Source organism: Cherax quadricarinatus, chromosome 83 (assembly GCF_038502225.1).
Source record: "Cherax quadricarinatus isolate ZL_2023a chromosome 83, ASM3850222v1, whole genome shotgun sequence".
NCBI lineage: Eukaryota > Metazoa > Arthropoda > Malacostraca > Decapoda > Parastacidae > Cherax > Cherax quadricarinatus.
This window is the reverse complement of record NC_091374.1, coordinates 18,201,212-18,226,566: the sequence shown is the minus strand read 5'-3', so window position 1 is coordinate 18,226,566 and position 25,355 is coordinate 18,201,212. Positions and strand designations below refer to the sequence as shown.

At 40.0% G+C, this 25,355-nt stretch overlaps 1 protein-coding gene across 4 annotated transcripts in view; it reads right to left on the bottom strand.

The window, feature by feature from the left end:
- The window catches only part of spg (dedicator of cytokinesis spg), a 312,850-nt gene that overhangs the window by 112,267 nt on the left and 175,228 nt on the right, over positions 1 to 25,355 (bottom strand). For all 4 annotated transcript variants that reach the window (XM_070102877.1, XM_070102878.1, XM_070102879.1 and 1 more), the window contains 3 exons: positions 25,029 to 25,191; positions 18,464 to 18,706; positions 15,509 to 15,703 (listed from right to left, as the gene is read on the bottom strand). In XM_070102877.1, the coding sequence (XP_069958978.1) occupies positions 15,509 to 15,703; positions 18,464 to 18,706; positions 25,029 to 25,191 (601 nt within the window). The remainder of the gene's footprint in view (positions 1 to 15,508; positions 15,704 to 18,463; positions 18,707 to 25,028; positions 25,192 to 25,355) is intronic.

Below are 25,355 nucleotides of genomic sequence, written 5' to 3'. Positions count from 1 at the left end.
TCCATAATATTTCTTCAATTGGTTAACATGGTATGTATGGTCTGATTTCTTTTTCCCTGGGGTACAAACCAGGTAATTCACTTCACTCAGTTTTTTAATGACTTCCAAAGGTCCTTCATATCTTGGTTTCAGTGCATGTCCGGGCATGAATTTTTGAGCCAATACTTTATCTCCGATGTTGAAAGAGTGAGAGGTCGCATGTTCATCATGTCGTAGTTTCATTTTAGCCTGGGCTTTCTTCAAGTTCTCCGCGGCTAGGTTCCTCGTGAAAGTGAGGTGTTCCTGCATCAAAGCCGGGCATACCTGAACTGACGGAGTACGTCTTCCGGTCCATACATCTTTCAATACTGCGAGGGGTCCACGTACCGTATAACTATGTATCAACTCAAAAGGGCTATACCCTAGACTTTCCTGCTCGCTTTCCCTTACGGCCAGGAGAAGGAAAGGAATGCCCTCGTCCCAGTCTTTACTGAATTGTTCACAGTAGGAACGCATCATCACCTTCAATGTTTCATGAAACCGTTCCAATGCTCCTTGGGACTGGGGCCTATAGCTCGTAGCGAGGATAGATCTTACACCAAGGCGTGACATGGCCTCCTTGAAGATTTTTGAAGTGAAGTTTGATCCTTGATCAGACTGGATCTCACGAGGCAGCCCTACCTGTGAGAAAAACTTTATTAAAGCGCGGACTATTGCGCGAGCATTTATTTTCCTCATGGGGATGGCCTCGGGGTAACGGGTGGCAGAATCCATTATAGTGAATAGGTACTGATTCCCCGCCTTGGTCCTGGGGAGTGGACCTACGCAATCGATGATTAAATGGGAAAAAGGCTCGCCATCTGAGGTGATAGGACAGAGGGGAGCTGGAGGCGGGGTATGAGCACGTTTACCGATGGTCTGACAGACCCGGCAACTGCGAAGATGTTCCACCACGGTTTCCCGCATTCTAGGCCAAAAAAAGTATTTTGACAACTTTACCATTGTTTTCCTTAATCTCAGATGTCCTCCCATTGGACTATTACGGGCGACCTTCAATGCAAGCTCACGATAAATCCTAGGCAGGATTAATACATGCTTGGCCTTGGCCAAAGGTGCCCCTAGAGAATGTCTTCTGGTGGATTTCTTCATAAGTATACCGCTACTAGAATAAACACAGTCCTCTAGTTTCTCGGCCTCTTCTTCCATTATCAACAGCTTTCTTACTTTCTCCAACGAGGGGTCTTCCATCTGTGCTTGGATTAGATCTTCAGGTCTAAACTTTTTAGCACCTAAAGAATCTAAAGTTGAGTCTAGCCCTGCAGACACAGACGTCGCATCCTCGGGCCAGTGGGTCGCACTAAACAATAGGTTCAAACCCAGATCAGCTTTGTCCTCTTCTTCCTCTGTTGATTCAGGAGGTAACCTGGTCGTTGCCATGGACCTAGTGACAACTCCCAGCGGAAATAATGATAGGTCCTTCCTATGAGCCTCAATCACGTAATCCTCTCCCGAGGTATTTTCTATCACCAGAGGTTCTTTCTTGATTCCTTCGCAGCTTAGGTCATTTCCTATCAGTAGGTCAGCAGACTTAATAGGAAATACTTCATCTGATATACCGACAGTCGCATATCCTTTATAGCAACCCAGGTCTAGGTATATCCTATGGAGGGGAACTCTAGAAACGGCTCCTCCATAAGCCTCCAGAAGTGCATCTATCTTCGTATAAGTGCGGTCAGACAAAGAGAGGATTCCCTTTTTTAACAATGTCAAGTAACTCCCCGTATCCCTATAGGTTTTAACCGGCACCACTTGACCCTCGTCAATACCAGCTTTTCCTTTTGAAAAATATGGGCTCATTGCCTTTTCAATTTCTTGCCCTGAGATGGCCCTCGTCTCAGGTCATCTCAGTGAAGCAGTCTTCGGTCCTGCCGGCTCTAGATCCGCCTGTAAACATCTCTGCGTGTGGGCTACTGAAGACACCATCTGCACAGGAGCACCTTCTTGATACTTATATTTCCTGTCCCTTTCCAGCTGATAACATTGGTTTCTCACATGACCTCCCTTTTGGCAATATGAACAGGACAAGCTCTTCCTGGCTTTATACACCTCCCGGTTCTGTCGTAGTTGAAACCGGTCACCATTACATGGCTTATCCAGGGTTTGAGAGGTCACTGCTTCTGAAGGAAACTTTTGGCGAGGTTCTGTTCTTGACTTAACTGGTCGAACCTTCTGGCCCAATTTTACTGCTTCCTCTCTGGATGTTCTATCACGGATCAGCTGGCTGGAGATCTCATAGCGATCGGCCAGTGCAGCGGTCTCCATCACATCAGGTGTTGGACGGTCGATCAGGAACTTCCGCAAATCCCCAGATATAGAATTATAGAAGTCCTCTTGTAGTATTAATTGGGTTAAGCTGCCTACGGTGTTGCTTTGTGAGGCTCTTTGCCACCTCTCGAAAGCTACCTTCTTCTGCCTGGCGAAGTCCACCCAAGTTTGCCCTGGTAACCTTTAACCTTTGCAGAGTACGGAAGGCTTGCTGGTAGCTCAAAGGGAGTAGATCATAGGTCTCCAGTATGACCTTTTGACGGAGTCATATTGTATGTACTTTTCGTAAGGCAAAGCCGCGGTACATTCTCGAGCTTTACCAGTCAGCGTCGTATGCAACAAGACAGCCCAGAATTTTTGGGGCCACTGCATAGCTCGAGCCTGATTTTCGAACGTATCGAAGTACGTGTCCAGATCAGACTCGCAAAACTTGGGCACCAAAGATGCTGCTTTATGAATGTCGAAAATATTTCTGGGGGCCTCGGGCCTCACAACTCCTTCCCTTTGCCGCTGACGTTTGTAGAGTATGGAGTCCCTCTCGAACTCTTCTGCATTCAGCTTCCTTTGGGCTTCTATTTGAGCCACTTGTAAAGTAATAAGGCACTCCATTCTTTCGAACTGGCTCTGTGATATGGGCCCAATCGGTAGTGGAGGAGTTGGATGATACAAGTTTTCCCATCTTTCCTTGGGTCGAGCACCTGCGCTGGGTGCTTCTTGTGAACCAGGGTCAGAAACTGGGTGATTAGACGCCCCAATTTCAGGCACCTCTCCCAGAGATGTCCACTCACCAGCAGCTCCCTTTGATTCTGGCTCAGCCACATCACTAGAGGGTAGGGGAGTTGGAAGGCCACCAAGATCAAGTCCTTGTGCTCCAAGCGGTCGGTCCAAGTGTTCAAATTGAGATATTAGACTTGCCTCATCAGTATCGTCAATGTCATCCACCTCCCCTTGTTCCGGAAACAGCATGTTTCTCAAAATAGATCGAGTGGTCTCGGCGGTGTAATATTTGTTGTACTTCACTCCTAGGCGTACGGCAATTTGCCAGCACTTCTGAAGTTTTAAAGACTTCAAATCCTCCAAGGTTAACTCACATATTAACTGTTGCATTTGAGCCTCCATAGTTAATTTTATGGGTACCCGAACAGCAGCTCACTTTCATGGAATTGGCACTTACTTCCTAGGGCTGATATTTCCTCCAGCACCTTGGATCAGAGAGCAACTCGCGGATGGGCCCCCACTTTGTTGTGTACAGGGCCACTACTTAAGCCTGTTTAGCCCTTTCTTGCAACAAATAAACAGGACTGAATATCCTGTTCTAGATGAAATCATTCAAGGGTTCGGTAGTAAACAATCACAATGTTTCTTTCCGGTTTTTTATTAAGTTTCTTAATAAACCATAGAAGGGTTTTATATTAACTTTAAAAAGGTCGCACCATAAAACAGAGTACTCATGAAATTTACACTTAAGTTCACTTAAAAGATAATACACAGTATTATCTCGATTATAGTACTGAACGGCTCTAGTATCATAACACCTTCTCTTCACATAATAACACTTTACTTAACTCAATCCAAATGAGACCGAAGACGTAACACTTCAATAATAATTCACTCTTATTCAACTTTCATAATATACTAAGTGAGATTAGGAATATTTTACACTTAAAGGAATTTTGAGGCGAGTCTGTCTCCCATGGCTTTTTCACCGTCCTCTTTGAACCAATACTGCTTAAATTCACTCCTAGCAGAGCTAGGGACAATCACCAGCGTCTCCAAAACAGCAACACACTTCGTCCGAGACGTTTCTGTCAGATACCGTCCGAGGTACTGGAGGGTCACTAGGGAACCTCATGTGGGACCAGAAGTTTAAATCCAGGAATCAGGGAGCTTCCCTCACAAGAGGTGAGGAAGGTAAGAACTGAACTCTGTGAGGCTTTACCAGCCCACTTTGCCTCGGTCGGAGCAGGGGTCGAGCAGCTCAAAACACCTACTGGTGCTTGGCCAGGTCACCAGCAGTTGACACTAATTAAATGACCTACCTAAATACAAAGCTAAGTAATACGACCAGATAATATTATAAAGTCGAGTAAATCCATTTTAGCTACTAATGGAATTACTCCTGAATATAATATTAAGTGAAATAGCAAAAATAACATGTAATAGTATACCATTGTGATAATAAGAAGAAAATGAACAAAATGAACAAAAGGGTGTAACAGGGATGATATGCTCATTGCACTTGTCAAGGAAATGTGTGCTAAATGGGGTGAAGTGCAGGAGTTTGCTGAGAAATACTATCCGGACAAAGCAGAGGCCATCTCGCTAACACATACAAAGACAGTGTAATGTCTCAATTTAGACAACTGTTAAAACAGTGCCTGAAACAAACCTCACTGGACAGGTTTTTTGAGACAAAAAACCAGTGAGCCAGAACAAGGTGTTAGTGGCAAAAAGAGAAGAAGAAGAGAAACATCATTAGCTCTCCTCTGACAAGTAAGTGGCAGTTAAATTTTCATTTATTACACAGTAGTTCAGTTAAATTTTCATTTAGAATTCACTTTTATAGTTTCCCTGTGCTGTATAATTTTATACATTGCTGTATGTAGTAGTTAGTACATAATGAAAATATTATTATAGTATTGTCATTTGGGGTATGGAACAGCTTAATTCTATTTACATTATTATTTATGGGAAAAACTGCTTTGGTTGTAGTCGATTTTGGTTGTCAAATCAACATCTGGAGCAAATTAAATTCGAAAACCAAGGTTTCACTGTATTTGAATAAAATATTTCAATAGACGGTGAAAGTGCTGAATGATGGTGAGAGACAGCCGAAATGTTGAAAAAAAAAAAAATCAATACATATTGCTGTTTTTTCTACTGTAATATTTATGCTCAAATTTTGTTTGATGCTTATTTCAACTGATTGAGTGAAAAGAATTTAATTTTTTGTGGACAGAAAAAATGGAATCTGCAGTGCTTATCAGGTCTGAAAGTGAAGCAAACCCAGGGCAACTAGATCCATGTGCTGTTGGACTAGCTGACAATTCAATGAAGTGACATTCTATGAAATTCTATGCAAAGAAAATAGGCTTCAAGTTTTTCAAGAATTTTGAAGTTGAAGACCAAGAACTGTTAAGCAAGCTTCAATGAGGAAGTTCAATGAAGAATCAAGAATCTGTTTGCAACACGAAGCTTTTTTTCTAACACTATATGAACAGCAGGAGAGATACTGCTGTAATCAATTTTCAAAGGCAAATCACACTATTAAGAAGAGCCCTTAATTGTCCAAATGTAGATCTATGTTCTCTCAACCAGCAATCAAAAAAAAAAAAAAAAAAAAAGAGGCATTTTTCTACACGTAATAGCATAAAAATTTTTTAGGTCGGTACTTACCAAGATATAAGACCGTGAGGTTGGTGCTGGATTCTCACGTGACGGCAATACGGAGTCCAATACACCTTTTTTCCACTTTTTTTTTATTTATATAATTTTTATGATTATGTATGAGTGAGGTGAAAGTGTTGAATGATGATGAAAGTATTTTCATTTTGAGGATCTTTCTTTCTTTCTGGGTCACCCTGCCTAGGCGGGAGACTGCCAACTTGTTGAAAAAACAAAAATAAATTTATGTTTTGACAATTACAATTTGTAGTAGTTCTTGTGATTTCATAGTCAATCTTTGTTCTGAAACTAATATTACGTACTGAAATAGTACTCAAATAGTCACAAACACATTGACATGTGAACATTTTCATCTGCCTTGGTCACATACTATTGTCTAGGAATATATACAAAGTATTTATGGGGCCCAGCAATGTTTCAGACATGCTGGAGTATATATGAAACCCCCTGAAGCATGTTGGGAGATGAGTGTCACTCCACTGCTGACAGTGCAGCAGTGGAGTGACACTGGCTTGGCTTTGTTTTCACTGTTACACACAAATATGTCTGTGTCTAGATCTGTCTCTGCTTATCTGTCTTTCTGATTGCCTGTGTGTCTGTCTTCCTGTCTGTCTATCTGCTTATCTTTCTTTCTGTCTCAGAGAGAGAACTGCTCATGAACCAATAGGTATTACACAAGATGCAGAGTCATCACGTCTGATTTCGGAACAAGTGAAAATGCTCATTATGCCTTATACCAGACTTTGTCTGGATTTTTTTTTTTGGGGTATCCTAGGTAATTTACACTATGTATAATTGTATCTGTGAGACAGAGACAGACAGATAGATACAGACAGAGATAGAGACAGCCAAAATCAATCAGCCACCCACCCACCCAGCTGCCAGCTAGCCAACGAAATACGTATTACATGTTCCAGAATTGTTTCTCTTTATTTAGGGCATAGTTTATAGGACATTCTGGGAAGATGACACAACCAGTGGTATCAAAATTGAAAGTATGTCACATAAATGTTGCACATGTGTTATTATCAAGGTATTTGATATCTCCTCGACCACTTGTGGCCACATCCATCTGAAAGTTAACATCACTTTCCTCTTAAAAGGGGAGTATTAATAGGACATGACATCAGTGAATCCCTGGTGTTTACCATGCTGTTTGTTCTAGCTGGCGCTCAATTGAACTGGTGCTCCCACAAGGTACTAAGTGGTCCCAGATTTTCTTAATACTGCACACACCTAGTGTTAAGACTCATTCTACACTAACCAAGCATCTAAAGCCAATGGAAATATAAACACAAATGCAGTATAATGTGATCCTTTATTGACAACGTTTCACCCACACAGTGGGCTTTCTCAAGTCACACACGGATCAAGTCACACACAGATCCGTGTGTGACTTGAAAAAGCCCACTGTGTGGGTGAAACATTGTCAATAAAGGATCACATTATACTGCATTTGTGTTTATATTTCCATTGTGTTGGTATTTTATACCATTTATTTCCATCTAAAGCCAATCATGCCAAATTTGGAGGCAGGAAAAATTAAACATTGATCTATGTTTGGAGCGCTAGCAGTAACAATGTAGATCTATGTTTGTTCAGCTAAGGGGTTAAACTGATCAACTGCTCAACATCAGGCATAAGGCCAGGGCAAAAATGGAGAATATCATGCCAAAAACACACCTTTTTCACAAATTTAAGCTTAATTTACAAAATAAAAATGGGTCCCTATCAATTCAAAAACAATTTCTGAAATCGCAACCAAAAATTGTATGACACCTACACACAAGGTTCTAGCTGTTGTTGCTCTATAACAGGAGCAACTGAAAAATGCCTGGTTTTCATTACAGCATTGAGCAAGCCAAAAATCACCTTATTTTCAGGCCTGTTTTCTCCCTTCAAGGGCAAAATGCCTATCCGGAAAATACATATCTTGTTGTTTAGCATCTGCTCTTTCTAATGAAGGTTTTGAGAAAATTGGTTGTGCTGCTTTTTTGCTATTGGTCTTCAAAATTGTCTAAATTCACCATTAGGTCTGTGAGGGCATTTTTAGGTACCATTAGCACAGTAACTAAAAATGTTTGGAGTCTGACAATTTTGAATTGTGACAATGTCCACTTGAGTAGCTGACTATAATAATGTCATACTAAAACAATTTATTTTTTTTTTTTTTTGAGATATAGGCAGCTGAATTCAAGATTCAATTTTACATGACAGAATTTTTTTGCCTAATTTGGCTTCATACTGTGAAAAAAGTAAAAGCAGGTAAGTTTTATGACTGATTTTTTAAATCAGCTCCAAAAGTTGTATAGGCATGTCTATTTACACAACTTTCATTCTTCAAGATCTGTAATAGCAATAATCTGAACACTGTTGATCGTGGTGTGCTGCGGGTTGGTGAAATTTTCACCTGCCTCCACTCTGAGGGGCATAGCATTACCACTATCCAGAGCAGTCCTCTCCATATGTATGCCTCTTGTTTTAATGGAAAGCCTCAGCAGTTGGAGATAATTCTAACTTTTGGCAAAAGACATGCATCTTTTCATCTTGTAGTGGATGTCTGACACTGTTTCTTTGGATTCACACTTTTGACCACAGCAAGCTGTTGTGAAGACTGTTAATTCATGAATAATAGCTGGGTCATTCCATGTCAAGTTGACCAATTTGGAAAATCATCCCCACGTGACCATCTCCAATATTGAAGTCTTTGTACCAAGATCCCATGATGTTGCAGTGTTTGACAGATGTGTAGATGAATGGTTCAGAGAACCGACATGTTGATAAATTAGACACATGTGCAACTCTTGGGTATCTTTATTGAGGAAACGTTTCGCCACACAGTGGCTTCATCAGTCCATACAAAGGAGAATCTTGAAGAACAGGAGGAGAATGAGGTAATCAGTCCCTCAACCTTGAGTCGATGTGGTCAGTCCATCATTCTATTCAAGATTGATGGACTGACCACATCGACTCAAGGTTGAGGGACTGATTACCTCATTCTCCTCCTGTTCTTCAAGATTCTCTTTTGTATGGACTGATGAAGCCACTGTGTGGCGAAACGTTTCCTCAATAAAGATACCCAAGAGTTGCACATGTGTCTAATTTATCAGTTTGACAGATGTGATGAATGGTTTAGAAAACCGACAAGTTGAAGAATTGAGCTGCTCATCTTTCCTGCTCTGTGTTGTATAAATGCAGAGGATATGACAGTTGTTTAAGCCACATGACAAAAGAAAATATGGAAGATAATGAAGAGGAAGCAGCTCATGATAATGATGATGACATTATGGAGATTAAGGGGAAAGGTTTAATGTTAGGGCATCAGGAAAAAGCCTATAGCTTGTAGTTTGACTTAAATTTTCTTCTCATCACACTGTTGTGACATTAGAAAAGATAGTCTTAAGTGTGAGTGGATATATTATCTGTACTATTACAGGCAGAAGTTGCTGATGAATAGTGTACTGGTAAAAACAGCATAAGTGTGACATACATTACTTTATTTACAAATAAATAAAAAATAATTAATGATGATACTCCATTATCCATTTCAGTGGAATCTGTAAGTACATGGTAAAATGTCTGGTGAATGTTCTATCCTCTGAACACGACACCAAATAAATGTACACTTTATAAAATTATAAAAGCTATCTGCTTCCCTTTTCTTTCCCTACTTAATGCAAAAGACACTGGGAAGGCAAGGACTCGCTTATTTGTGGATTTAGGGGTAAATTCTCAAATCATGGCCCGCCTCTTAACCTGCCACTCTCCAAATTTACTCCCTTGTAACCTTGTGGGCTTATCATACCTACTCTTAAAACTTTGTATAGAGCCTGCTTCCATCACTTACTCACCAAGATCATACCACTTCCCAACCACTCAGACTGAAGGATTACAGGGTGGTTTAACACCTTTTAGGAATGAGGAGGAGCCAGATGTGAGTGTGGGGGGTGCATAAGGCAGTGGGGTAGAATGAAAGGGGGGTAAAGCAGCTAGAATAGATGAGATTAAGACAGAAATATTAAAAGAAGGTGGAAATGTAGTTTAGAAATGGTTTGTGTATTTGTTCAATATATACATGAAACAGGCAAATGTAATTAGGTACTGTATAAAGGAAAAGGGGATAAAAGAGAGACTAAGAATTATAGGGAAGGAAGGCAGCAGCATGTACTATGTAAGATGCATGATTGTGCAATTACTAAAAGAATTATACATAAGACACACATTAGGACTGCAGAAAAACAAGGTTGTTTTAAGTAGGGTAGGATTGTGTAGACCAAGTGCTTACACTAAAGCACATAAATGAACAATACTTAAAGATAAGGAGATTTTCATTGCATTTATGAATTTAGAAAAGGCTGATGGGGTGGATGGGGGAGCAATTTGGCTAAGGTTGCAAATGTATGGAAAGAGCTTTTACACGGATAGTGACACTCAGGTTAGGGAATTTGTGATGTCACTGGATGCTCAACATATATATAATGTTGTAAAAGTGAACACCAGGGTGTTACAGAGAGGTGAGGGAGTGAAAGATAATGAATCAGGAAACGAGTTGGAGTTGTGTTTTTACTTAAGGCATGGTTCTTTTCGGAGATTCTAAAGAGAAGTTTCAAAGGTTGTTGAACAAATTTGGAGAGCTTATAAATCTGTAGGGGAAGGAAGGTTGGGTAGGGGTCGTCCTCGAAAAGGTTGGAGGGAGGGGTAAAGGAGGTTTTGTGGGCGAGGGGCTTGGACTTCCAGCAAGAGTGCGAGAGCGTGTTAGATAGGAGTGAATGGAGACGAATGGTGTTTGGGACCTGACGAGCAGTTGAAGTGTGAAGGGATTCAGGGAAACCGGTTATTTTATATAACCAGACTTGAGTCCTGAAAATGGAAAGTACAATGCCTGCCCTCTAAAGGAGGGGTTTGGAATATTGGCAGTTTTTTTTTTTTTCAACAAGTCGGCCGTCTCCCACCGAGGCAGGGTGACCCAAAAAAGAATGAAAATCCCCAAAAAGAAAATACTTTCATCATCATTCAACACTTTCACCACACTCACACATTATCACTGTTTTTGCAGAGGTGCTCAGAATACAACAGTTCAGAAGCATACACATATAAAGATACACAACATATCCCTCCAAACTGCCAATATCCCAAACCCCTCCTTTTAAGTGCAGGCATTGTACTTCCCATTTCCAGGACTCAAGTCCGACTATATGAAAATAACCAGTTTCCTTGAATCCCTTCACTAAATATTACCCTGCTCACACTCCAACAGATCGTCAGGTCCCAAGTACCATTTGTCTCCATTCACTCCTATCTAACACGCTCACGCACGCTTGCTGGAAGTCCAAGCCCCTTGCCCACAAAACCTCCTTTACCCCCTCTCTCAAACCCTTTTGAGGATGACCCCTACCCCTCCTTCCTTCCCCTATAGATTTATATGTTTTCCATGTCATTCTACTTTGATCCATTCTCTCTAAATGACCAAACCACCTCAACAACCCCTCTTCTGCCCTCTGACTAATACCTTTTCCTAATTTACACACTCCGAATTTTCTGCATAATATTTACACCACACATTGCCCTTAAACAGGACATCTCCACTGCCTCCAACCGTCTCGTCGCTGCTGCATTTACCACCCAAGCTTCACACCCATATAAGAGTGTTGGTACTACTATACTTTAATACATTCCCTTCTTTGCCTCCATAGATAACGTTTTTTGACTCCACATATACCTCAATGCACCACTCGCCTTTTTTCCCTCATCAATTCTATGATTAACCTCATCCTTCATAAATCCATCCGCCGACACGTCAACTCCCAAGTATCTGAAAACATTCACTTCTTCCATACTCCTCCTCCCCAATTTGATATCCAATTTTTCTTTATCTAAATGATTTGATACCCTCATCACCTTACTCTTTTCTATGTTCCCTTTCAACTTTCTACCTTTACACACATTCTCAAACTCATCCACTAACCTTTGCAATTTTTCTTTAGAATCTCCCATAAGCACAGTATCATCAGCAAAAAGTAACTGTGTCAATTCCCATTTTGAATTTGATTCCCCATAATTTAATCCCACCCCTCTCCCGAACACCCTAGCATTTACTTCCTTTACAACCCTATCTATAAATATATTAAACAACCATGGTGACATTACACATCCCTGTCTAAGACCTACTTTTACCGGGAAGTAGTCTCCCTCTCTTCTACACACCCTAACCTGAGCCTCACTATCCTCATAAAAACTCTTTACAGCATTTAATAACTTACCATCTATTCCATATACTTGCAACATCTGCCACATGGCTCCTCTATCCACTCTATCATATGCCTTTTCTAAATCCATAAATGCAATAAAAACTTCCCTACCTTTATCTAAATACTGTTCACATATATGCTTCAATGTAAACACTTGATCTACACATCCCCTACCCACTCTGAAACCTCCTTGCTCATCTGCAATCCTACATTCTGTCTTACCTCTAATTCTTTCAATTATAACCCTACCGTACACTTTTCCTGGTATACTCAGTAAACTTATTCCTCTATAATTTTTACAGTCTCTTTTGTCCCCTTTCCCTTTATATAAAGGGACTATACATGCTCTCCGCCAATCCCTAGGTACCTTCCCCTCTTTCATACATTTATTAAACAAAAGTACCAACCACTCCAACACTATATCCCCCCCTGCTTTTAACATTTCTGTCATGATCCCATCAGTTCCAGCTGCTTTACCCCCTTTCATTCTACATAATGCCTCACGTACCTCCCCCACACTTACATTCTGCTCTTCTTCACTCCTAAAAGATGGTATACCTCCCTGACCAGTGCATGAAATTACTGCCTCTCTTCCTCAACATTAAAAAGTTCCTCAAAATATTCTCGCCATCTACCTAATACCTCCATCTTCCCATCTACTAACTCCCCTACTCTGTTTTTAACTGACAAATCCATACGTTCCCTAGGCTTTCTTAATTTGTTTAACTCGCTTCAAAATTTTTTATTTTCATTAAAATTTCTTGACGGTGCCTCTCCCACTCTATCATCTGCTCTCCTTTTGCACTCTCTCACCATTCTCTTTACCTTTCTTTTACTCTCCATATACTCTGCTCTTCTTATAACACTTCTGCTTTGTAAAAACCTCTCATAAGCTACCTTTTTCTCTTTTATTGGCAGTTTGGAGGGATATATTGTGTATTTTTGTATGTATATATACTTCTAAACTGTTGTATTCTGGGCACCTCTGCAAAAACAGTGATTATGTGTGAGTGAGGTGAAAGCGTTGAATGATGATGAAAATATTTTTTTGGGGGGATTTTCTTTCTTTTTGGGTCACCCTGCCTTGGTGGGAGATGGCCGACTTGTTAAAAAAAAAAAAAAAAAAATATGTTGAAGAAGGAAATTAAAAATAAACATAAGAAAGAGCAAGATGATGAGATTATCAAAAAATATAGGTAATGAGAGATTGGATATAAGATGGAATCCAGGGAGAGAGTATGGAGAATGTATTTTTTTTTTTTTAACACATCGGCCATTTCCCACCGAAGCAGGGCAACCCAAAAAGAAAGGAAAAGCATTTATCTTTCAACATTTTCACCATCACTCACACATAATCACTGTCTTTGCATAGGCGCTCAGATATGAAAGTTTAGATGTCCCTCCAAACTGCTAATATCCCAAACCCCTCCCTGAAAGTGCAAACATTGTAAATGTGTTCAATTATTTGGGACGGGATTTGTCAGAAGATGGTTCTATTAGAAATTATGTGAACCACAGAACTGAGTACAGGGGAAAAAAGGTGGGTGGTGCATCGAGGCTTCTGTGAAGACAATAAGTTTGATCTATGGAGGTAAAAAGGGAATGTATTAGAGTATAGTGTTATCAACACTGTTGTATGGAGTAAAGCATGGGTTTTGAATGCTGCAGTGAGGAGGAGGCTGGAGACAGTAGAATTGTCATGTTTGAGGGCAATGTGTGGTGTAAATATTATGCAAAGAATTTATAAATTGGAGATTAAGAGAGGGTGTGGCATTACCAAAAGTATTATTCAGGAGGTTGCAGAAGGGCTGTTGACAGAGAAAAACAGGATGACTAGGAGAGCATATAAATCTGGGGTGGAGGAAAGGAAGGGTAGGAGTCGTCTTATGGAAGGGGCATAAAGGAGGTTTTGAGTGCTAGGACTTTGGACATCCAACAGGCTTGTGTGAGTGTTATAGTGGATGTGGTTTTTATGATTTGACATGGTGCTGGTGTGTGAGCAAAGTAACATTTATGAAGAGATTCCGGGAAACTGGTTAGCCAGACTTGACTCCTGGAGGGGGTAAGTAGTGTCTACACTCTGAAGGAGAGGTAGAGATATTTTCAGTTTGAAAGGAAGAAAGAAAGATTGGAAATGGGCATGGAGGAAAACATCTTGTTTCAGAGGCCATAACTCTAAATATTGCTCAAAGGTTAATAATATTAACATTCTTGAGAGAGTATGTCCACAGGCAAGTGTATGGTGTAGGAGGTAGGTTACTGAAAGCAGTGAAGAGTTTTTACGGGGATAGTGAGGCTCAAGTTAGAGTATGTAGGAAAGAGGGAAATTTTTTCCCAGTAAAAGTAGGCCTTAGACAAGGATGTGTGATGTCACCGTGGTTGTTTAATATATTTATAGATGGGGTTGTAAGAGAAGTAAATGCGAGGGTCTTGGCAAGAGGCGTGGAGTTAAAAGATAAAGAATCACACACAGGGTGGGAGTTGTCACAGCTGCTCTTTGCAGAGATTGGTGGATGAATTTGGTAGGGTGTGCAAAAGAAGAAAATTAAAGGTGAATACAGGAAAGAGTAAGGTTATGAGGATAACAAAAAGATTAGGTGATGAAAGATTGAATATCAGATTGGAGGGAGAGAGTATGGAGGAGGTGAACGTATTCAGATATTTGGGAGTTCAGCGGATGGGTCTATGAAAGATGAGGTGAATCATAGAATTGATGAGGGAAAAAGAGTGAGTGGTGCACTTAGGAGTCTTGTGAGAGTATAGACGCTCTTATATGAGTGTGCGTGGGTGATGAATGTTGAAGGCTGGACACTGAGGAAGGGTTGTTGAGGTGGTTCGGACATGTAGAGAGAATGGAGCGAAACAGAATGACTTCAAGAGTGTATCAGTCTGTAGTGGAAGGAAGGCGGGGTAGGGGTCGGCCTAGGAAGGGTTGGAGGGAGGGGGTAAAGGAGGTTTTGTGTGCGAGGGGCTTGGACTTCCAGCAGGCATTGGTTTTTAATACTTGACGTGCTGTTGGACATTTATGAAGGGATTCAGGGAAACCGGCAGGCCGGACTTGAGTCCTGGAGATGGGAAGTACAGTGCCTGCACTCTGAAGGAGGAGTGTTAATGTTGCAGTTTAAAAACTGTAGTGTAAAGCACCTTTCTGGCAAGACAGTGATGGAGTGAATGATGGTGAAAGTTTTTCTTTTTCGGGCCACAAATCAAGCTGAACAAAAATGGCCATTGTATAACAATTTTACTGAAGTTACTGTTAGTGAGCTATCACTGACAATTCTGTGCTCTGGAAAAAGTAAAATTTTTCAAAGGTAACCCATCCATTAAAAACCAAGATAGCAAATAAAGATGCGGCAAATATCGAGGCATGACTGAAATCTCAATCTCCATTATTAATGGAATTTCAGAATTAAAGGAAACCTAATCTCAACAAATTCAGATTACTGAATTCAAATGTATACACCAGAAAAAAATTCTGAGACCTTTTCTGCATTTTTTTTATGAAATAGCAAAATATTTATATTATTAGTGAATACTGTACAAGTACTTACCCTAACGAACAAAGGAAGTCCCAAGCCATAAAAGCCAACTCGGAAGTACTCATTATCGTAGCGTTTACCACTCAAGATCTTCTCATAGAATGTTGCCTGCCTCTTTAACACTTCACTTAGTTTCTGATAATCAAACAAGCGTGTACGATACTGTGTAGCTAATTCCTCCAGAAGTGGTATACCTTGCTCCCAACACTGAAAGGAAAATATTTGTATATAAAGCATGACTGCAGACATACAGCCTCTCCTCACTTAGTGACACACTCATTTACCAACGAATCAGACTTACGATGGGCTCTCTGACAAGTGTGCATACCTAAATAATGTATATCAGAGCTGATTTCCTCTGTTCTGTTTATTACAATATACAGTACACTACTGTATAAACATTTAAAAATATACTAAAAATGGAGCAAAGGTGACTTTAAAACAATATCAAAGATAGCTGACACAAACCCACTACCATTACAGCATGCTCCTTGTTTAGCAACGAATTCATTTACCAATGTCGTCTTAGGAACTGAACTCTGTCATTAAGTGAGGAGAGGCTGTATTTATCAACCACATTAGATTTTCGATAAATTCAATACAAAAGCATCTTTTTTACAGAAATCAGTATCTTGCTATCAAAACTGCATCAATATTTACGTACTTCAGCTGCTCAGCAGAACTAGGTGACAATTTATAATTTATGATGTACATAAAATGGGCATAGCAATAGACATAGTTTTTATGCATAAATTGTTAAAAAAATAAGTTTTTTCATTTTATTTAAGATTTACTATAGCTACCCATTTTTTTAGTATGCAAATTCTTCAACAATAAATATGTAATGGAGACAATTATATGTCAGGTCTATATAGAAAAAACTACTTTTGTAACCAAATGAAAAAACTAAGTTAACCTAGTATTTACCTCAAATTCTAGGTTAGGTTGGATTTCTTTGTGGCAATGCTAGAACAAAAAGTTTTTTTCCATACACACAAATATACATAAATATTTTCTGAGAATTTAAAGTTAATTTTTTCCAACACATCAGCCGTCTCCCACCAAGGCAGAGTGACCCAAAAAAGAAAAACACTTTCCCCATCATTCACATACAATCACTGTCTTTGATGAGGTGCTCAGATACGACAGTTCAGATGTTACTCCAAACAGCCAATATCCCAAAACCCCTTCTTTAAAGTGTAGGCAATGTACTTCCCACCTCCAGGACTCGAGTCCAGCTAACTGGTTTCCTTGAATCCCTTCACAAAATATTAACCCGCTCACACTCCAACAGCTCATTCGCCTCCATTCACTCCAATCTAACAAGCACATACATGCCTACTGCACGTCCTGGCCATTTGCTCACAAAACCTCCATTACCCCCTCCTTCCATCTTATCTAGGATGACCTCTAACCCTCCTCCCCTCCACTACAGATTTATACAGCCTCCAAGTCATCCTATTTTGCTCCATCCTCTCTAAATGACCAAACCACTTCAACAACCCTTCCTCATTCTCTAAATAATACTTTAGTAACTCCACACTGCCTCCTAATTTCCACATTATAAATTCTCTGCATAATATTTACACCACACACTGCCCTCAGCCACCTTCACACTGCAGCAATCACAACCCATGCTTCACACCCACATAAGTGTTGGTACCACTATACACTCATACATTCCCCTCTTTGCCTACATAGATAATGTTCTTTGTCTCAACAGATACCTCAATGCACCACCCACCATTTTCCCTTCCTCAATTCTGTGGTTTACCTCATCCTTCATAAATCCATCCAATGACACATCTACTCCTAAATATCTGAACACATTCACTTCTTCCATATTCCCTCCCTCCAATGTGATATCCAATTTTTCATTACCTAACTCGTTTAATAGCCTCTTATCTATGTTTACTTTCAACTTTCTTTACACACCCTCCCAACTTGTTCACTAACCTTTGCAACCTCTCTTTAAAATCTCCCAAAAGCACAGTATCATCAGCAAAACAGTAACTGTGTCAACTCCCATTCTGTATTGATTCCCCATAATTTAAACCCACCCCTCTCCCCAATACCCTAGCACTTACTTATTTTACAACTCCATCTATAAATATGTTAAACAACCATGGTGACATTACACATCCTAGTCTAAGGTTTATTTTTACTGAGAAGTAAGCTCCCTCTCTCAAACAAACCCTAACCTGAGCCTCGCTATCCTCATAACTCTTACAGCATTTGGTAACCTACTACCTATTCCATACACTTGCAACATCTGCCAAAGTGCTTCCCTATCCACCCTATCATATCTTCTTCTTTCAACAAACTGGCCGTATCCCACCAAGGCAGGGTAGCCCAAAAAGAAAAGTTTCTCTTTTTAAATTTAGTAATTTACACAGGAGAAGGGGGTTACTAGCCCCTTGCTCCCAGCATTTTAGTCGCCTCTTATGACACGCATGGCTTACAGAGGATGAATTCTGTTCCCTTCCCCATGGAGATAAGAGGAAACAAGAACAGAAACTAGTAAGAAAACAGAAGAAAACCCAGAGGGGTGTGTATATATATATGTTTGTACATGTATGTGTAGTGTGACCCAAGTGTAAGTAGAAGTAGAAATTCATACCTGAAATCTTGCATGTTTATGAGACAGAGAAAAGACACCAGGAATCCTACCATCATGTAAAACAAGTACAGGCTTCCATTTTACACTCACTTGGCAGGATGGTAATACCTCCCTGGGCAGTTGCTGTCTACCAACCTACTACCTACAATCCTATCATATGCCTTATCTAAATCTATAAAAGCAATGATAACTTCCATACCTTTATCTAAATATTGTTCACTTATATGCTTGAATGTAAACACAATCTACACATCCCCTACTCATTCTCAAGCCTCCTTGTTCATCTGTATAAAATTTTTCTATCCCATATAAAACACCTTTTAACAAATACTGTATCATTTTCATACCTTGCCCTTATCAAAATTATCAATTATTTTCATGTAGATCAGCTCCTTTCTCTGAGTTTCAGTCTGTGCTGGATATAAGTGATCTGCATGTAACATCCTCTGTGTCCAAGCTAGCTGATTAGCATGAAGCTGAAGAGTAAATGCTGCCTCGGTGAAATTTCCTGCTGGGACGTGTAGGTCATGCAACTTGTAAATGTACCGGATGTACATTTCTTGCCGGTTTACCTCATTTTTGTAGAAGTTCTGGAAGAGAAGAAATTATATACTGTAACAGCCTAATACATTATTTAAATCATTAATGCAAAATTTAATAGCTTTCATTTCCTATTGAAGCCCCATGTATACATATATTTCTTAACCAGACTCGCAATTCATTCCTCAGTCTAAATTTTTACCAGAAACTTTTGCATTACTTGTTTCCATATCACTATTACATTTTTTTTTCTTAGCACACTGGCCATCTCCCACCAAGGCAGGGTGACCCCCCCCCCCAAAAAAAAAAAATCACCATCATCCACACAGTCACTGTCTATGCAGAGGTGTGCAGATATGACAGTTCAGCTATCACTCCAAACAGTAAATATCCCAAACCCCTCCTTTAAAGTGCAGGCATTGTACTTTCCACCTCCAGGACTCAAGTCACGCTAACATTCCACAGTGTATCTAAATAAATGAGCCATCTCTATTGTTATCCTGATTTTCAATTTTATACCTCAAACTTTCTTTATTTTACACCATATCTTCTCCTATGCAATTTTCAGTGTCAATTTCTTAAAATCCCCAACAATTATAAAATCACTTGTTTCTTTAGTTAAGGTGAGGTGACATAAACCTATAAAAAACGTATATTTAACCACAAATAAGCAATGACATAAATCTATGAAAGATATATTTAAACCAAAATAAGCACACAGCCCACCTTGCAGAGCAGTGCCTGAGCAAGCTCAGAAACTGTTCAAATTTGCATGCATAACCAGCATAGTGTGAAGATGGATAGTACATCATCACTGTTGTTCTTAATAACTAAGGCTTTTACTGCTACATTAATTTCTTTTCAAATGTAACTTTTTCATTCTGCACCATTAAATTTACAGGCTAATACCAGTTATCGTACCTCAGCTCATCTCCAAATCCACTGTCCCTTCCCTTCCATCCAGGATGCCACCCACAACAGTTAGCTTACACCTAGCTACCACTGTACTGCTAAATGAACAGGGGTAAAATGTGCAAGGAAATATGCCATCATCTCCACCTGTCCCGGGATCAAACTCAGATCCTTCATTTGTGACTGAACCATGGGTGGCATAAAGAAACGATTTTTGTTTTTTCACAATTTACACAATTACAAAATTAGTCCACATATTTCACAGATTTTGAAAAATCCCTGGTTATGCAGTACATTTTGGCCAATCTAAGCACAAAACTGTACTGACAGTTTTAGTTAAAATAAATGTTAGGGGAAACAGTAGAAATACAGTAGTACCCAGAGTTTCGTACAGCTCCCAACTCGAACAATTATGTAAGTACAGTATATTATTGTATGTGCTTTTGTAAGTGTATTTTTGGGGGTCTGAAATGGACTAATTTAATTTACATTATTCCTTATGGGAATAAATTAATTCAGTAATGGCATTTGAACAGCCTTCTGGAACGAATTATGTCCGAAACTCGGGGTACCACTGTACTGTCTTGATAATAAGTACACGAGTATGAATGCTAATGGGATTCTGGATAAGCAGGTTCCATAACATACATTGTATGAGGCATTTATAATGATCTATGCAAATTACCAAGGAAAGGTCACATACTGAGACCTATACAAGGCTAGAAATGTGTTTGGATTAGTGTTTGGAGTAGAATTTATGTAGCTAATGATGTGGATGATTGATGCATCTTCACTTAAACATCAGGAGATTAAAAGTCTTGTGTGCTAAGTTTCCAACCCTGTGCATTCCTAAGCCTCAACCCTACCTCTTCTACATCTTTTATCACTTTACATTACAGTGGAAGCTCAAAAATCGAACTTAATCCGTTCCAGGAGCTAGTTCTAAATTTGAAAAGTCTGAAATTCGAAGCAATATTTCCCATAAGAAATAATGGAAATACAATTAATCCCTTCCAGAAACCCCAAAATATTCACACAAAAAATACATTTTATAGAGATTAATTACAGTTTTACATACAACAAATACTATAGTTTTTAATTATGTATAGTAATACATATAAAACAACATTTTTACTTACCTTTATTGAAGATTGGTGATGGCATCTGGAAGATAGGGAGGAGGAGAGAGGGAGTTGGGGTTAGTGTTTGGAAGAAGAATCCCCCTCCATGAGGACTTCAGGTAAAGCCCTCTCTGGGGTTACTTCCCTTCTCTGTCTTTTAATGCCACTAGGACCAGCTTGAGAGTCACTGGACCCCTGTCTCACAAGATAACTGTCCACAGTCCTCTGTTTCTGGTGCCTCTTTAACATTTCCCTAAAATGGGACATGGTTCTGTCACTGAACTTGTTGCAAAGATGGCTTGTTTCAGCTTGCTCAGGGTGGTACTTCTGCACAAACATTTGGACATCATTCCACTTGGCACAAATCTCCTTAATCTTTGAAGAAGGCACCTCATCCACTCCCTATATTAACACCTTTCGCAACATCAGCTTCCTTGATTTGTTCTTTCTTTGACAGGATAGAACCGATTGTCGACTTGTTTTTCCCATACATCCTGGCAAGCTCAAGAAGTCTCACACCACTCTCGTACTTCTGTATTATTTCCTTCTTCACATCTATGGCATTTCTCACTTTCTTTACCACAGGGGTACTGCTAGCAAGTTTCTTTGGGTCCATGGCAGCTTATTTCACAGTCCCACAAGCACTAAACACAACAAAATAATCGTAAAATGCGTGAATGAGAGCGCAGGTTAGTGTTCACTCAAGCATAAACAAAGCTAGGCTGCTCACGGTGCCTGCGTGGGGACGCAGACAGAGCGGGCGGCAGACAGGTCCCGTACCCGGCGTTCCGAAAATAGGGGCGCATTCGATAATAGGGACACAGTCTGTCCGAAAAAATGGTCCTATTTTCGAAACGTTCGATATGTGATACGTTCGATTTTTGAGGTTCCACTGTACTTCTTTCTATTTGTTTCATGTCTTACTGATATTCCACTATTCATACACACTTTTGTTTTTCTTCTCACTGTCATCTATTTTTATTTCAAACTTTACTTACACACTACTACCCCATGCACTAACAAATAAAAAAAATCATAACCAGAATAATTTCAAATGAATAAAAATATGCAAGGAAGCACATTCGTCATCATTCATTCAGTCACTGTCATGTCAGAGGAGTGCTGATGTCACAGTTCAGATGGCCCTCCACACAGCAACATCCATATCCCTACTTTAAGGAGAAGACATTGTACTTCCCACCTCTAGAACTCGAGTCCTATAGTTACATATTACATTGTACAATAAAACTTAAAATGTGTATGGTAATTTGTTTTTTCAACGAACCAGCCATATCCCACCAAGGCAGGGTGACCTAAAAAGAAAAACTAAAATTTTTCTTTTTAGGTCATCCTAAATTACTAAATTTAAAAAGAAAAATTAAGTTATTCTTTTTAAATATAACGTATACAGGAGAAGGGGAAACTAGCTCCTTGAACCCAGCATTTAGTCACCTCTTACAACATTCACAGCTTATGAAGAAAGAATTCTTCTCCATTTTCCCATGGAGTATACAGTGGATCCCCGGCATACGATATTAATCCGTTCCTGAGAGCTCATCGTATGCCAAAATTATCGTAAGGCAAATTAATTTTCCCCATAAGAAATAATGGAAATCAAATTAATCTGTGCAAGACACCACAAAGTATGAAAAAAAAAAAACTTACCACACGTAATATTAATTTTAATACAAACAAACTGACACTTACCTTTATTGAAGATCTGGTGATGATTGATGGGATGGGAGGAGGGGAGAGTATGGAAGTTGTTAATGTTTAGAAGGGGAATCACTTCCATTAGGACTTTAGGTAGCACGTCCTTTTCCAGGGTTACTTCACTTCTTCTTTTAATGCCACTAGGACCAGCTGACCATGGTGCAGCAGCAGCTGACCATGGTGCAGCAGCAGCTGACCGTGGTGCAACAGCAGCTGACCATGGTGCAGCAGCAGCTGACCGTGTTGCAGCAGCAGCTGACCGTGGAGCAACAGCAGCTGACCGTGGTTCAGCAACAGCTGACTGGTGCAACAACAGCTGACCGTGGTGCAGCAACAGCTGACCGTGGTGCAGCAACAGCTGACCGTGGTGCAGCAACAGCCGACTGTGGTGCAGCAACAGCCGACTGTGGTGCAGCAACAGTTGACAGTGGTGCAGCAGCAGCTGTCCGTGGTACGATAGTACACATTTCTCATCCTTTTTACCACAGGGTTGGCACTAGAAGCTTTCTTTGGGCCCATGGTGGCTTATTTAGCAGTTACAAGCACTATAAACAATAGAATAATACAAAGTGTATCGAATGTATGCATGCAAGCAGCCACCCTGGCTTGTAAACAATGACGGCAGGGCTGGTTCGACAGGTTCGGGACGAGTCATGTTGGTCAGAAACAGCTGATGGTGGTGCAGCAGCAGCTGAACGTGGTGCAGCAGCAGCTGACCATGGTTCAGCAACAGCTGACTGGTGCAGCAACAGCTGACCATGGTTCAGCAACAGCTGACTTTGGTGCAGCAACAGCTGACTGTAGTGCAGCAACTGCTGACGGTGGTGCAGCAGCAGCTGACTGTGGTGCAGCAGCAGCTGATCATGGTGCAGCAGCAGCTGACGGTGGTGCAGCAGCAGTTGACCATGCTTCAGCAACAGCTGACTGTGGTGCAGCAACATCGCACGGTTGGCACTAGAAGCTTTCTTGGGGCCCATGGTGACTTATTTTGCAGGTACAGTCACTAAAAACGCTGTGATAATGTGAAATGTTCGATTGTATGCGTGGATGCGACCGCACTGGCTAGCATGTAAACACTGGCACCCACGGGGCAGCTGAGGCACGCTCAGACAAATCGCATGAGGTGAGTTTTTTAGCGTGAGGTGAGGCAAAATTTTTGCGTTAAAATGTATCGTACGCCAGATTTAACGTATGCCGATGCCATCGTGTGCCGGGGGTCCACTGTATTAATTATGACTATAAAATTTTCCTATTTTGTATAAAACAACTTTTATTAACATATATACAAGTTAACCATCACTAATCTGGCATCATCGGGACCTGTAAAGTGCCAGATTAGTGATTTTGCTGAATCACAGGGTGGTTAAGTTAGAATACACTTAACCCATTGGCGATATTTATGCACTGGCGATTTTGCCCACTTTACGCCCTATTTTTGGCCCATTCCATTGTTCCAGTTGACCAGACTCATAGCTATTTCGCTAGTATTCCCTTTATTCTGTCGATTCAGTAAAAGAAACCGCCCATTTACCTACCTCAACTACGCAATAAAGTGGTCAGAAATCGGTAATTAGGCCAATTTCACACAAATTTCAAGAGATGCCAATTTCAAAATAGGGTCCAGAATAAACAGTGCAGACATTCTTGGCACTAAAATAACATTTTCTCTGTTCAATAGTCACCTCTCCAGGCCTCTTATATTACACTTGCTTTCCATTTTGACTTTTATTTTATTCTATCAAATGAGATAAAAAAAGCTGAGAATACAACCATAAAAACCATACGAAAATACACCGCAAAGTCACTGTCTTAAACCAAAAACATGGTCACAGTTTTTTTCTCATGCATTGTGTGCTGCAGGATTTTTTTTTATATAGTGCACACTTACCACAGAGAACTATTCTCTCATGTAGGGCCAAATTTACCGGTCACAGCTTATCTGAGTGAGCTGAGCTGATGGCGTCATACTATGGGACCAACAGTGGCTTCAAAGCTACCTTGTTGGTGAGGGGCTCTTGATTTAGGGAATTGGATCTGTGCTCCAGTTCCCCGAATTAAGCCTGAATGCCTTCCACATCCCCCAGGCGCTGTATAATCCTCCGGGTTTAGCGCTTCCCCCTTGATTATAATAATAATAATAATTCAAAGCTACCTTATCTTTTATGGACAATGTACGGCATTTGTGTTTTACACAACGAAAAGCATTTCCTTTACGTATTTGTTGGAGTCATGAATAGGGCTAAGAGTGAGCTGGTTATAACAATAAATGGAGAAAAACAAACTGGAATGACTTATGCAGCAAGTAGCACCACCAAACAGTAGCAACAGGTTGGTGTGGCAACCCTGGAAATTTGAAATTAGGCTAGCTGAAATCAGTGCTGGATTAGTGATTGCCAGATTAGTGATGGCAGACCTGTACTGTATCATTTTCATACCATATCACTTTCTATTAGTTTTATATATTATTGATATTTTACTATTTATATACTACTCACTGTAATCTATTATTATCTTAAACTTTACTTACACACAACTACCACGTGCACTGACACATCAAAGCATAACCAGAATGACTTCAAATGAATAAAAATATACAATTATGCACCAAGAACAGTAGCTGTCTTACCAGAAGGTTAACAGTGCAACTCATTCTTTTGTCGCAGTTTTCATCACCTTGCATCACATTACGGTAGTCTAATAACCTTTCCAGAAGGCGCGTCACAGAGTTGATGAAAGCAGTGCCACTTTCCCTCCAGACTGGATCATTGGATCGAACTCTCTCCAATAAACTGTTTAATTTATGATAAATAATTAATATTTTATTTTCCATATTAAAAAAATACTGATATCCTACATAAAGTATATGAATAAATATAAAACATATTAGTAAAGCCAAGGAAAATATATATAAAAGTTCTTTCATCAGTATAAAACTATAATAAATCATTTGCAG